Source organism: Elgaria multicarinata, chromosome 9 (genome assembly GCF_023053635.1).
Source record: "Elgaria multicarinata webbii isolate HBS135686 ecotype San Diego chromosome 9, rElgMul1.1.pri, whole genome shotgun sequence".
Lineage (NCBI taxonomy): Eukaryota > Metazoa > Chordata > Lepidosauria > Squamata > Anguidae > Elgaria > Elgaria multicarinata.
This window is the reverse complement of record NC_086179.1, coordinates 20,623,347-20,639,339: the sequence shown is the minus strand read 5'-3', so window position 1 is coordinate 20,639,339 and position 15,993 is coordinate 20,623,347. Positions and strand designations below refer to the sequence as shown.

General features: G+C 38.5%; 1 protein-coding gene across 3 annotated transcripts in view; it reads left to right on the top strand.

Annotated features, from left to right (window-relative positions):
* Positions 1-15,993, top strand: part of ERC1 (ELKS/RAB6-interacting/CAST family member 1) — a 203,268-nt gene that overhangs the window by 162,487 nt on the left and 24,788 nt on the right. For all 3 annotated transcript variants that reach the window (XM_063134903.1, XM_063134906.1, XM_063134904.1), the window contains one exon: positions 4,261-4,362. In XM_063134903.1, the coding sequence (XP_062990973.1) occupies positions 4,261-4,362 (102 nt within the window). The remainder of the gene's footprint in view (positions 1-4,260; positions 4,363-15,993) is intronic.

Genomic DNA, 15,993 nt, shown 5'->3' with positions numbered 1-15,993 from the left:
TTTTTAATGGTGTGCTGCTTTTAATGATGCACTGATTTTAAATGTTTGAATTAGTTTTATGTACTTTATGGTGTTTTTATTTGTGTTGTACCCTGCCTCGATCCAGAGGGAGAGGCGGGGTAACAAATAAATATATTATTATTATTATTATTAATAATAATAATAATAATAATAATAATAATAATAATACAGAGACATAATCCAGTGATCGTCACTATTTTTCAAGCAGGAGTCACTTTGGCACCAGACATTACTCCAGGGACCACTCCCTGTACAGGTAGACATTGCTCTCCCTCTCACCGCATATTCAGTTTCCCCGCCACCTCCAGCAACTATGCAGTGCATCGTTACAGATAGCCAATCCCATTGCTCTGTCTCTTGGACTCCTCCCCATTACAACTAATTGACTGAGTGCTCCTGCATTCTTCTCTCCCCGCCCACTATAGCTGCTGGCCCACTACTAAAGCAAACAAGAAGGCAAAGCTAGAGAGCCCCTGCTGAGAGTGAGCAGCTACTGCTAAGAGAGAGAGAGAGAGGTGGATAGCTGCACTTGACATGACTGAGAGCCATGTGGCCCTTGGGCCTTGCAGTGAAGAACACAAACATAATAATGTCTTAATTCAACAATAATCCAGCAATATTATATAAAGTAGCATGATACTTTATATAATAAAGGGAGCAACCTGGGGGATTGTACTTGTGTGTCTCAGTGACTGGGGGCTACATGTGTGCCAGAAAGAAGAGCAAGAGAGAAAAGATTTGGGGGTGATTTGGGAGAGATCCTGCAGAAAGAATGAGTGTGTGTTTTTGTATGTGTGCAGTATAGAGGAGAAGACAGGTTTATGTGGATACATGGTGTGTGGGTGTGTGGGTGTGGGTGGGTGGGTGTGTGTGTGTGTGTGAGAGAGAGAGAGAGAGAGAGAAGATGGAGGGGTGGGGCATTTGGGGGGGTGTAAGAGAGAGAGAGAGAAAATCAGCCAGATAAAGAGATGGGGGAACGAGTTGACTAGCAGAGGGCAGGGTAGAAGAGGAAAAAACTTTGCTTTCTATGAAATAGGTTTCTGTGTGTATGTTCAAATGAGTTGTTTAGTGTCTGGGGGCTCAGAACCCACCTCTGCCTTGTACTCAGTCTTTTGGACAGGTTACTTGTCCTTTGTGACTAGCCATGCCTCTGGTGGTAGCCATATTGTGGAGATGTCCATGACAGTTTCTCAAATTACCAAATGTGCTCATTTGTGCCTACTTCTGATGTATTGCTTTGGATTCTAGGTCTATATACAGTGAACATGGAGACCAAAAAGAACATGATGTGTGTCTTAACACAACTTGGTATTTCCAATAACATTGTTCTCATGTTTCTGGAACTCTATCACAGTGTTTTCTGAACACTTGATAGCCAGACTTATTTCCCATAATACTATTCCAGTCATTTACTTTACAAGAGCATGAAATAACACATTCCCACATTTTAAAGTAGGAACACTGGGGCTTTTCCTGAGCTATAGCTGTTTTTAAAGAATTGCTCATGGCTAGCCCTTTTGGAGAAGTGATTTGTGTGATCTTGGGCATCATATTACCACATCTAAGAGTTCCAGGGCAGGTGTTTTTTTCCTTTTTTCCCTTTATTTCCCAGCTCTGTAAACAAGGTCTAAAGTCTGAGAATGTTTACCACAATGCTATATCTTTATTTCACGCTAGTTAACTGTCCGGTGATGCAACAAGCTGTAATTCAAGATCAAAAGAACACGTCACTTCTGATTATTAGTATGTAGGACTTTAGAAGTCTTCATAATAGACACATAGACATAAAATATACTAACTGAAACTGATCTGAAGACAGTAAGAATAACAATACATTTCCCCTGCTTTTCATATAGGTAGAACTGGATGCCTACCACCTTTAAAATAATGTAGTTATCCTTCATATTGGCCCAGTTCAAAGTTAACAATCCAAATTCAATAAACCATGATATTGGCCTAAGTACAAGTACTACCTCCTCCACTCGTACACGTCCAGTTTCTATGAAGCTATCATAGTTAACTTAAACCACTTTTTTTTTGTGGTGCCTGAACTGGGAAAGTATGATTTAAGAGCTCCCTCCAAACCAGGATATGAAACTATGATTAAAAAAAAAATGGTTTTGAGGGATCTGATAAATCACAGTTTCCTAGCTTAGACATCACATGAAACTCTGAATAAGAAAGTAGGATGTTTTCACCAAAGCAAAGCACAAGAAAAGAGAGGCAAGGAAAGAGCAATCAGGCAAATGGTTCATTCCTGGGCTGATAGACCATGGTTTATCAGATTGGGATGGCTAAACTGACCCAGGCTATTGTATCCCTGTACAATTGGAAAATAATAGCTGGCTGCAAGGCCAGTTCAAACATTATAATTTTCTAGATGGTGAAAAATTTCTAATAATTTTCTAATCTCCATATAGGAAAATCTATGTATGCCATCATTTTTGAAGAGTAGCAAGAGTGCTTATTTACCAAATTTTAATTTTCCCAAAATGCTTTTACATTAACTTTTAATTTTTCATTTAACTTTCAAAATAACACTTTTAAATAAGGTATTAACATTTATTTACTTATTATATTTCTGCACTAGCTATTTTCCCATGTCACACTGAATCTTGGTATAGCACAATGTGCACTAGCAGGAACAATCCACAGAAAGCCTCTGGCTTGTGCACTTCCCCTCCCTTCTCCTCCTCTTCACAGCCTGGTCTGGACAACGTGACAAATTGTGCTTAACTAAAAGCAGAAACAAAACATCTGAACTCCTCTCAGCTGTGCAGGAAAAGAAGAGAGTGGTGTGGGGAGTGCGCAAGCCTGAGATTTGCTGCTACTATAGCAGTGCTATCCACATTGGAGAGATTCCTTTTTTTAATAGAATAGTAGAGTTGAAAGGGGCATATAAGGCCATCGAGTCCAACCTCCTGCTCAGTGCAGGAATCCACATTAAAGTATAACTCACGGATGGCTGTCCAGCTGCATCATGAATGCCTATAGTGTGTGAGAGTCCACTACCTTCCTAGGTAATTGGTTCCATTGTTGTACCGCTCTAACAGTCAGGAAGTTTCTTCTGCTGTTCAGCCGAAATGTGGCTTCCTGTAACTTGAGCCTATTATTCCATGTCCTGCACTCTGGCATGATCAAGAAGAGATCCTGGCCCTCCTTGTGAGACAACCTTTCAAGTCTTTGAAGAGTGCTATCATGTCTCCCCTCAGACTTCTCTTCTTAAGGCTAAACGTGCCCAGTTCTTTCAGTCTCTCCTCATAGGACTTTGTTTCTAGACCCCTGTTTTCTTCTGAGCTGAGAGTTTATGGCTTTTTCATACATCCTTTTAATTGGTTCATTGTCCATGGATACATATCTTGCTCATAAGCCCACTTGATTATTTATAATATGCTACAGAACCAGTCCGCTAACTGGGGGGAGGTGATTCTGAGTGAAGGAGGAATCAGACACAGTCTGAAATGGAAGCTGTACCTTCCCTCCATTCATGGCTTCCCTAAACATACAAGGCATAGCAAAAGTTTGTGTTTTTATGTTTTAATCAATTTAAATGTGTCTGTAAACCACCTTGAGTGCCATTTTTTGGTAGAAAGGTGGGAGATACACACACACACACACACACACACACACACACGTACTGTATTGTATTAACAACAGGAACAACTGACTTGCTGCAGTTACTCATTCAAAGGCTTTTCCAGGAGCATGCCATCTGATGACCTCAGTGACTGGGCAGGTTGATAAGGGAGAAGGTGCTATCTCAGGTATCCTGTTCCCAAGTTATTTAGGGCTTTATGCACTGGTACCAAAACCTTACACCTGGTCTGGTAACGAATAGGCAGCCATCCAGATTCTGCATTCTACACTAGCTCCGGCTTTCATAGTGTCTAGTTTTATATATTTAGGCTGTTTTTTACTTTCAGTCCAGTCTTGATGAGACATCAGTTGCATTTGTATACATTTATTGTTGCAGAATTTATTATAGCTTTTCTTACAAGTTACACACATTTCATCTGTGCTTTATGTTTTATCATTTGCTGAACAAATAGAAAGTGTTCACTGATATGAAAACTGTTTTTCCATTGAGTCAGTTTAAATCTACATGTATATTTTGTGTGCTGACGTATGCTTAAATGGAAATTTGTACCCCTACCCTTTTGTTATATTGAATATATACCGTGAATCTATTTTATAAATTAGAACATGAATAATCAGTGTTCTTTTTTGTCTCTTTTGTAGACTCAAAATCGCATGAAATTGATGGCAGATAATTATGAGGATGATCACCTCAAATCGTCATCTCATTCCAACCAAACTAATCATAAACCCTCCCCAGATCAGGTAAGTCTGTTTTCCTGTTCTTGTTAAAGTCATCTTCATTTACTACAGTATGCTGATCGTGTACACTATCTAGGACCAGAAGCAGCTCTTCCAAAATAGGAATCAAAGAACTAGCTTGTTGTAGTTGGCACATGGAATTCCATGATTTTCTATAAAATTAGAATTCCCATTTAGCAAATCATTACATTTCACTTTTCCAGATCTTCTGTTCCTGGAGAGGTTTGGTTTAGCTATTGTTCTTGCGATAACTCAAGTGAAGAGTGTTTTAAATGGCTTCTTTCTATAGAAATGTATGTGATCAAATGTAGCCTTATCACACAGGCTTTGATTATAAGGGAGCAAGTCACTACATTCCCCATGAGGAAATCCCAGCCTGTTTGCTAAATGATCGTAGGCTATTCCCTCAAAAGCTCAATGAAGCTTGCCCTGAAAGGAATCAATTTTCCATTTCTAATGCGCATTCTAGCTTCATATGTTGCTGACTAAACTGAGATATGCCTTGCAAAGCATCAAAAGGCTTAGCATACAATGTAGGTAGTACAAGAAAACTTCCTAATTAGGAACTCTTGCCAATATTGCAGCATTTGCCAACTTACTTAAAATATTAGTCTATCTTATTTGGTATACTAATATTTTTGTAAGCCCAAGGAAATAGCTCAGAGCTTTCTCTACCCTCTTTTAAATCTCCAAACAAGTATACTTTAGATTTATAGGAACTATATGCTATCCCTCTATTTAAAAGTGTAATGGAATGATTATGGGTTGAAATAAAAAATAGAAGACCCTAAAAATGTTTGAAATTGTTCATTGATGCCAATATGCTTCATACACTTTCAAAGATGATATTGAGAGGAGGAAGCTAGGGCCGTTTCTACACCTGCCTTTTTTCCAGGGATCGACTTGGGATCATCCCTGTGCATGCAAATGACACACAGGGGATCCCGGGAGCAGGCAGGGATGATCCCTCCATTTTCCTGGGATAATCTTTAGGTGTAGAAAGGGCCTAAGAGAGGCATGGCATTTTTCAGAATGACAGAAGTGTCAGAGTAAAAAATGAAGCAAGGGTCACTTGTAAATTTAACTCTCCTAACCAATTCCATTGATGCTGAGCTTTAAAATTAAGAACAAGCTTAAAATTAAAATTAAGAACAATCAAAACTTCCAAACTATTATTTGGAAGTTATGTCAGCCATAACATTTTGTATGATGGAGCAGCATTGATGTTTCAGATTAAAGCAATACGCTGTAGTTCTCCATTTCCCAGAGAATAGAAGGATATTTGTTTGGCACGCCGAAAGGAGGTTAGGGGACATTTTTCTCATGTGTAAGGTGATTGAAACATAAGGCAGTGCTCATATAAGATGAAGGTGAACTGTCAAATGTGACGTACTGTAGAGACATTTGGCCACAGTAGTTGATAAAATATGCTTTCGGCATATTTAAATATAATAAATTAAGTAACCTTAGAATAATCATAGTGATTCAAGATATTTGAAGACAGCAGAACAGAGGGTATGAGGAATTAGTGGGTATTTTTCCTACCACTACGACGTTATTCTTTTGTGTGGTTTAAATACTAACCAACTCTTTATTTCATTCCCATGCTGCTCTGGGGCTTTTCCCCCTTGTCTTCTCTCAACCAATAGGATGAGGAGGAGGGTATTTGGGCATAGCCAATCAGATGCTCTTAGTTCAGCCATTTTGTTCAGAACGGTGAGAATCGGCTTTCTTTACCAGTAGAAAAGTTTCCCATGGTCACTCTTGCATCTTGCTTCTGTGTGATACATGAGGTTTGGGTGTCTTTCCTTTCCCTTTCTAATGTGGCCTTTGCATGTAGACGTTTTGCCTACTTGTTGGTTGTATGTTTTATTGGTTTTTTTAACCTATGTTCACGTGTTACTGTTTTGTGTCATTGTGGGAGCACACTCCTGGAGCATGTGATTGGTTTTATATGTAAAGCAACAGCATGATTCGTGTTGGATCAGGGAATCTCTCCATGATAATTTAGCAGTACAGTTTAAAAATGGTGGCCAACATTTGCAATTCAGAAAACTTTTACCATAAATTTGCTATGCTCTTTAGATTATTTAAAAAAAAAACCCAACAGAAACAAATAACCCAAGAGATCATGTTTCCACCACTTAGATTACAGGATTTGAGCATAATGAACCATGCTGTTGAGATTGCTGCAAGATTGTTAGGTGCCTCCAGTTACCAACAGAATTGGATTTGGAGAAGATTAATAGTAACTTAATGAAAAAAATAACTCTCCGACTTCTATGCCCACAGTCTGTCTGAGTAATTGTCTTGCTAAAAACATATTGTTGCATTGTTCAGATCTTTGATTCAAAATCAGTTATCTGGAAAACCTAACCCAGCTGTGACAGGATCAGGCTTTAATTTCACAACCTGGAGTTTGAATTGATAATCCCTTTGGGGGAGGGAACTTTTTAAATTCATGCTCGTTGGTGATCTCTCACCCCTTTGGAGTTGCTTCTCTGCCATGTTTATGTGCTTGTGTATTGGTGTTAAACTGTTCAAGATGTTGAAGAGTGTAAATATCTTACTGAAGAATGCCAATGAGGAGGGTGAGATGAGGTAAGTTAATTGAAAAAATGAAGAATTGTAAAATGAAAATAGTGTGGAAGAACTGCATCAAGTATAGAGAGGGAGATAAAATTTAGGAAATGTATATTCTTTTTTCTAAATATGACGCAGTTCTGTCAGCAGAGTCCAGATGCATTGTTCATGTTTGTGTTGCTGGGACTGATATATTGTTGTTCTCTTGTGTTACTATGGAAAATAAACTGCCACAATAGATAAATGGGTGATGACATCACTTGGACATAACGGATTCTTTACAGCTCCTTTGCTGCAGAATAAATCTTATACTTGCAATCATAATAAAGTAGTAACTCGACATGGTAAAGGGAAGAAGAGGCAGAAGTGCAGAATACGAAACAGGAATGGACAAGGCTGAGAAGGTGAAACATGGTATATGTCAAAGTTGAAATCTTTGACCTAGTAGTATACCAACACAAAAATGGGTTGTGTCTTTTAGTATGCATCTTGTTCATGTAAAGAGGTCCATCCAATGGTTTTTGTATTTGGGTCCGTTCTTCATTGCCTTGCTTTAGTCTTTCTGACACATTGGCCCTGTCACGAAGACAGATCAAATGGTCCAGAGAGGAAAGGACTTACTCCCTCAACCTAAGGTGAGCGTCCTTAATCTATGGCTGTTAATTGTTGATAAACCATGATACTGTATCCTAACATCACAATCTCAGACTATATGTGTACACTGTAGCAGCCAAGCTAAACCATACCAGTCTTTCTATTCCAAAGTGCAGGTAGTAGTTCCAGCTACTGCTGGAGGGCTCTGCCGGAACTGGTGCAAAGCCCATTATTTCAGCAAGGACAAGAGAAGTCTTGCTGAAGCTCATTTTAGGGCAGGTTTCATTTGAGTCTGCTATTCTCCAGGTTGGCATGAGGAAGGCATCAAACACTGGGGTAACTACCCTTGTCACTCAGGGAAAAGCAGAAAACATATGACAGATTTTCAAGTACTGTGCTGGCCCCAAGCTCCTCCTAGCCAATTCATCCCTGCTTTCCACCCAGGAAGCAGCTGTTCCTCATCTCTCCTCCTCAAAAAAGCTACTTCTTTTATTACTATCACTCTTCTGGTTATAAAAAAAGTCCATTTTCTTACCCGTTACTTCCAAACACTCCTAGCTTCTCCTTCTCCCTTAAAAAAAACAAACTTATTTAGTTTCTGTTTGTTCTGCTGCTTCTTTTTCTCTGTTTATCATGGCTCCACAGGAGAAAAAAAATCAAGCTTCAATGCTGCAATCAAACAGAAAGCAGTTACTCAAATGAAGATAGTCAGAAAACTGTAGAAAACAAAGAGTGCATCCTTGCCTCCTGCAAGGAGTACCTTTTCGTTGTCAATGCCTGAGACTATCAGCCCTGAGATAATCACCTTGCCAGCTCACGCCACTTGCTGAGTCTTGCTGAAATGGAATGGGAAAGCTCTAATCCAGCTGTAAGGAAGGAATTGAGGTCAAGGGAGTTGGGGTGCTTGTATCAGCCTAACCTGCCACCCTGTTCCGAGACAACATGCAGCCCATAATTGGGCTTCATTTGCGCTCAGAAGAGTACGAAAGGGGGCAGGAGGAACCTGATGATAGACCTGCAAAATGAGTGAGAACTCTTAATGATTTCCTCCCCCATGGATTCCTGCTAAATTAGACAGGTGGCCGTTTTGGAAAGCAGTTTCGATTTCTCCCAGCAGGAAGAAGCCACCATTCTCTCCACCTCTTCTAATCTACAATAGAATAAAAGGCCAGCCCTCCCCCACTCTACAAACATTTCTCAAATCAATAAATCAGTACTTTCCCAACTTGCCATGGTAGTACCAAATGACTTGACTGATCATTTACTAGATAACCAAGCTGCTAGAACAGGCCATGCATAGAAGGGTACTTGCGATGTGCACACATCTGATTCTGGTTCTTTGCCTCCAAATCCTAAAAATAGAAACAAGACTTCTAACTCAAAAAGACCCAGACTCATTCCAAATCAGCATTCCTTTGCAGACTCCACAGAGGGTTTTCATGACCCACACTCTATAACCATGGGTCAGGCCACTAGGCCACACTCTACTATAACCGAACTACACCTAGATAATGATACTTCCTTGCCTTCACAACAGGAGGTCAACTCCAAAGGGGAATAGTTAGGCATAAAAAACAAGAGAGGACACTGCATCGATCAGATTTTTTTTTAATAGAAACTACGTTTATTTATTTATTTATTTATTTATTTTATTTATTACATTTTTATACTGCCCAATAGCCGAAGCTCTCTGGGCGGTTCACAAAAATTAAAACCATCATAAAACAACCAACAAGTTAAAAATACAAATACAAAATACAATATAAAAAGCACAACCAGGATAAAACCACGCAGCAAAATTGATATAAGGTTAAAATACAGGGTTAAAACAGTATAATTTAAATTTAAGTTAAAATTAAGTGTTAAAATACTGAGTGAATAAAAAGGTCTTCAGCTGGCGACGAAAGGAGTACAGTGTAGGCGCCAGGCGGACCTCTCTGGGGAGCTCATTCCACAACCGGGGTGCCACAGCGGAGAAAGCCCTCCTCCTAGTAGCCACCTGCCTCACTTCCTTTGGCAGGGGCTCACGGAGAAGGGCCCCTGTAGATGATCTTAAGGTCCGGGTAGGTACATATGGGAGGAGGCGTTCCTTCAAATAACCTGGCCCCAAACCGTTTAGGGCTTTAAATGTCAATACCTTTAATGTTATACCTTTGTTGTCCAAAGCAATTGTCTCATTAGTCACTCAGCCAACAGAACTAGAGGGAAAATAGCTATCTGAAGGAGCTGAATGTTCCCAGGACCTCAGACAGGTGCCCTTTACCAACCTTTTCAAAAAACAAAAGAAAAGAAAAAAACCAACAAAAAGTGGAATGAAAATCACCCCTTTGCAGAAGAAGCATGCTAATACAGCACCAAAATTTTATATACTTCCACAGAATGTTATGAACAAATTTAAAACACCTCTTGTTGATGCTCCCAGGGCAGCACTCTTGTCAGGAACAGTCATGCCAAAGGGCAGAGATGCACTTCAAAAATTCAAGAGAAAAAATACAAATTTAAAATTATACAAATAAAATTTATTTATATTTAATTAATTAATTTATTGCATTTCTATACCGCCCAATAGCCAAAGCTCTCTGGGCGGTTTATAAAATAATAAAGATGTAATTATTTCAGTTCCTGTGCATTCCTGAGGGAATATGACAGAGGCTGTGGAGATGAGCAAGGGACCAGCTGGGGATGGTGGAGCTAAGCCAGGCTGCCCACCTGCCTTTCAGACCTGGTTGTCCCTCAGGTGACATGGGACATCCTGATCCACTGCTGCTTCCAGCTGTGTTGGCTATGTCACCCCAAAAATGCAACATGGATCCTTCTTCCAGAGATCTTCTTTGGGGGTTGTGGATGTTGTTTTTATCAGACCCTCTGTGCTGATACAGTGCTTAGTAGAAATACACATGTTTGGGGCATGTTTTATTATAAAAAATAGTATTTCTGCTTCCAAAGATGCAGGGTGGGGTGGGGATGGAGGTTGCCTCTTCATTAAATGGAAAATAGGGGCAAAATGTTTCCCAGTTTAGCAAAAATCTCAGTCTAGATCTGTGGGGATGCCGATTGCAAAGTTTGCCTAGGACGCCAGTTGTCAGCTAGTCTACAGCTGTCTCTTGTCTTGGTACCCTCATGGATATGGGGTCAACTCTGGTTGTTAGTATATCCTTCAAACTCCTCTGCTTAGGTAGGAAACCGCAGTTAAACAACTCAAGTAAACCACACATAACCAAATAAAATAAACTTTCAAGCTCTCACTTGATATTCTGTAAAGAATAATTGTTTTAGTGCAGCTGAGCCCACTCACACATTATAAAACTAGATAAATTTTAGGGAGAATATTTGAATATTTTCTAAGAAATCATGAGAAATTTGATATATTCTTCCTTAAACTAGATTGAATGTTACACCTAAATGATTATACCCTGATTAATTTCTGACAATAAATCTAGTTTGAGAAACCAGTCAGAAAGCAGGAAATCTAAATGTAGTAGAATTTACTACTACTACCAGCTGAACCAGGTCCAAATGAACACTTTGATTCTACACACAAGTTTTCTCTTGCTGAATAGAAAGGTGGGGGTGTTGATACTGGACCTCGATGGATTCTTTCAACTATGTAAAACAAAAAAATCATATTTTGACATATAATTTCTATATTACTCTCAACAAAATGGACTTTATTCATTCCAAGCCAAATTCCAGATTGTAACTCTAATGGTTTTATCTTGGTAGACATCACTTCTTTTAATAAAGAATAGAAACTACCTCTTGAATGTTCTGAGTGTACGGGAATGCATACTAGTCTTTTTGAATCTCAGTTTTCTAGTCAATAATATAAAATAATAATTTGAATTGGCTCACTTTTTCTCATGGTTTTATCATCACTTTTCAGAGCTCCATTTCTGACCCTCTCCTTGTCCATTGCCAAATCAGGTGTGCATTCTTTTAGTCTAATCTATCATTCCACTGGGCAATCTTTTCCTCAGATTTGTCATACAATTCCACCACTTAGAATGCCATGACCTTCCTGTTGTTCAGATCTCAAGTTGGCTTATTCTTTCATTCTGTTGTTTTTAATCCCATGTTAGTTTGCTAACTATCGGGGATGGTTATCAATTGTGAAATAATATTTTGGAATAACACTAAAACTTAGTGTTCTTGATGTTTCACTCTGGCATGTGATGACGATACTATCTCCAGCACATATTTGGACTGCAATTCTGAGATAAATTAGATGAATAGATTTCACTAAGGTGTTGGCTGAATTGTAGCACTGCTTTCTATTACATTCATAGATCAAGAACAAGAATGAGTGAATAATAGAGGATTATTTTCCAAAACATTTTAAATTTATGACTTGGAATATATTTAGAAAGTTGGAGTCTAAACTCCACACATAAATCTTGACTCACTTTTACTAAAGGCAGCCACTCTAAGCTCACATGGAGTTCTTTGCATGAAAACTTGGGAATTTTACCAGAGATTCTTGCCTGTGTATAGAGACCAAATACATCATACCCGTGGAGTTGTGAAACACAACTCAGTTTTATTATCTTTCCCCATTGTAGTGGTCTATCCTTTGTCTTGTGGAAGAATAGACATGCAAGTCATTATGGTGTTTGTGGAGAAGCAACCGAAGAATACTCTGTGATTGTGAGCTTGACCGTAGAACTTTGAGATGAAGGCTGAAACAGAACTGAAACTACTGATTATCAGGCCTAAATTCAGATAACTAATGGGCAATGACATGAAAACGATCCAGGAGACTTCCTGATTACAACAGGACACACATGGTTCCTTCTCATTGCCTTTCTCAAGGCTTCAGCCTTCTGACATCAAAAGAGAATCTTGCCAAAGACATTGAACGAAGAAAATCTGTTGCTCTTTCTCTGCTTAAATACACCACAAACAAGTAATAGCAGTGATATACTTTAGCACATCTTAGTATGTTTATTCCCATCCTTTTTATTTTCTTATACAGATTTTTAAAACTGTATCACTGAAAGAAGGTTCAACTCAACATCTGTTGCATCTTATAAGACCTGATGCCCAGACGCCGTGGTTCCTAACACACTGAACATTATGAAAGCATATTATCACTGTCATCACGAGATTCCTCACCCTTACTCACATCCAAAAATTGCTTTGTTTCAAAACTATTTTAGTGTACTGCCAGTTTCCAAAACATTTTGAGTGGAGGAAAAGCTGACACATAAAAACAACATTTGATGTTGCCATGATCTGATCTCATCTTGCCCTTCAGTCTCTATAGGGCAGTTCTGTTTTGCTTCACTCAAGAAGGAGCAAAACCGCTTTTGAGATGAGGCCACTCAGAGAGCGCAAAAGACAGGGTGCACAGTGCTGGTAGTCTTGCTTTGGGTCTTATTACTTTGAATTTTAGCGGTCATGAATTTATTTTTTAAATCGTGGTTTCTGAATTCACCCAAGATTTGTTTGCATTCTGTTTTACATCTTTGCCAAAGCATGTCATCTTGAAACATTGTTCCATAGTTCTAAATTCTGTTGTGAAGATCAGAAACATTTTGTACGTAGGTGGCCAATTGTGACAGTCTTGTGGTATGGACAGATGTCTATGGAGGATTATAATAATTCATATTCTTTTAAAAAAAAATAGTGTGATGACAAACTGCAAGTTTCTTCACAGTCTCTTTGGAAGCTTTTTGGGGGGATCGTCAATGGGGAAAGCAGTGTTGATTCTTTTGTATTCTTTCCCAAGTTTTTTTTTCTCCCCCGAAGTTTGGCTAGTTCCCAATGTGAAGGCGGTGAGCTCTGGAAATCATTAATCCATGGGATTTGTTCATGGTGTATAAAAATTTCAGAAAGAATTTGCTTTATAAATATGACTTCCTGGTCGACTCTTGCAGAAATGAAACCAGGAGAGATGGGTTTGTCAGGCCAGCCAACATTCTTGACAGGTTTCTTCTGGGATGTTGAGGGCAGAAAGGAGAAGACACTTGATGGGGAGGGGGAGTGACCAGTGTTGGTTTTGAACCTGTGTTGAGCTCCTGTAATAGACTCTTCCTGAAGATTTGGAGTGTAATATGTTTAGAATGGAAATTAATCACAGACTGACAGCTTCCCAATGTTTTCATTTTAAATTAATGTGGAGGGGAAGTTATTATAGCCTATAGGGATTCCATTTCCCTCTCCAGGATCCCTATAAATTTTAATTTTGTATTATTATTATTATTATTATTTATTTATATAGCACCATCAATGTACATGGTGCTGTACAGAGTAAAACAGTAAATAGCAAGGCCCTGCCGCATAGGCTTACAATCTAATAAAATCATAGTAAAACAATAAGGAGGGGAAGAGAATGCAAACAAGCACAGGGTAGGGTAAGCAGGCACAGGGTAGGGTAAAACTAACAGTATAAAGTCTGCACAACATCAAGTTTTAAAAGCTTTAGGAAAAAGAAAAGTTTTTAGTTGAGCTTTAAAAGCTGCGATTGAAGTTGTAGTTCTCAAATGTTCTGGAAGAGCGTTCCAGGCGTAAGGGGCAGCTAAACTATGGAATTCACCAGGGCTGTGGAGTTGGCACATAAAACCTCTGACTCCTTTAATTATACATCGATACAGGAAATAAATTTCCTGTATATTTCCTACATCGACTGCAAGCACGCAACTTTTTAGAACCCTAACCTGTTAAAGCCCGGGTCTAAAGGCTATAGCTAAGACATTCTGGTTTATTTTATTTATTAAAGAAGCCCAAAAATGAAAACAATGAGGTTATATTTTTATTTATTTATTTAATTCTTTATATCGCCCCATAGCTGAAGTTCTCTGGGCAGTTTATCAAAAGACTATAGAGTATAAAGTAATAAGATATAAAAGAAAGAAACTATAAAAGAAAATCAGGAACAACTTTCTCTACTAGTTCAGAAATCTAAAGTATATACTTTGATATCAAATTCAAAACTACAAAAAAGTAAAAACAACAATTGAACACCTAAAACAACTTAATAAATGACCATTTTAAAAGAAATGAACTCAGTTAGGTACATAAGTAATATAAACCTTTTTCGAGATTAAAGTATCGTTTGAATATAAAATTCACGTGAATATACATTTAATGAAATAAACATTATATTGTAGAAGATTGAAGACTAACATATTGCTCTTAGAAACAGAACTGCTTCTGCCAAATCCTCCCTCATAGAAGCCCTTAAATCTGATTTGGTGTTGGTCAGGATGGACAGATTGTATGTGTGTGTTTTGGTTTGATTTTTAGTGAACCACTTCTTTTTACTCCACTCTTTAGCTGAAAAGGCTCCTAGAATGGTTTACATGCAATCAATAAAATAAGGAGTCCAATCTAAAAGACACAAGGAAAAGTGGATAGAGAGGGAGGGGGGGAAGCAAACTCAGGCACCAATGTGTAAAGTTAAATAGTTGTTCTTTCTCTTCCTGGAAACACTACAGGAAGAGGAGGAGCTTTATAAAATTGGTCTTTCAGCAAAGCTTATGGAACAGCCCTGCTTCTCATCCCTATCTGCTGAAGTCAGCTTAAATGGCTGCTAACTGGTGACAGTTAAGGGAGAAACCTGATTATTGACAGAATCTCAAGAGCTGACAAGTAGTCTCAGACTTGGAGTTGAGGACCTCCAAGCGTGCTGTCTTGGGGGACCTCGACATTCATACTGAAGCTGCCTCACCTACAGCAGCTCAGGGCATGAATCTGCCATAAAAAACATGGACTGTCCCAACGTGCCATTGGCCAAACATACATGGCAAAAGAAACTGTTGACTCGATGCGTTTGACCGAGTGGAAAGATGGTAGTCTGGATGAAGGGGATTTTTTCATGAAGTGATAATTGAAGTTTAGACTTAAGCTATTTTCTTCAGCAGAGGGGTAGACCTGTTGGGATGATTTGCCCCAAAGGCGTATGGTCTTGGAGAACTTCCAGCTGGCAAGGCTGACACTCTTAATTGAATCTCTGCTCACTCTGATAGGGAGATGACTCGGGTGGTAGACACAACCAACTGCTCCTAATGTTTAATGATGTGCTTAGCCAGCAGTTGTATTGTTTTTAATTGTATTTAATATATATTTTTCTGATAAGCCAACCTGAGTACAATTTCTACCCCTAATCCACATTGTTTAATAAAGTTAATGAAACTTATTAATAAGGCTACTAAACATTACCAATTAATCCAGCTCTGTGCATTTTCAGGACTGAAATGAAAATATGTAAGACAATATATCTTGTATTGAGGCAACTTTAAATGCATTCACTTGGTCTATTTTGTCAAGATTTTTTTTTTAATTTTTTTTTATTAGTTTCACATCTTAAAATACAACAACATAATACTAATTAAAACACATAAATCAAAACATAAATTGCTTACAATTCCACATTTATAATTATCATTTTTACATAATCACATAACATAACATAAGTGCTCCCCACCACCCTTCGGGATCTATTCCTGCTTCCAAAAT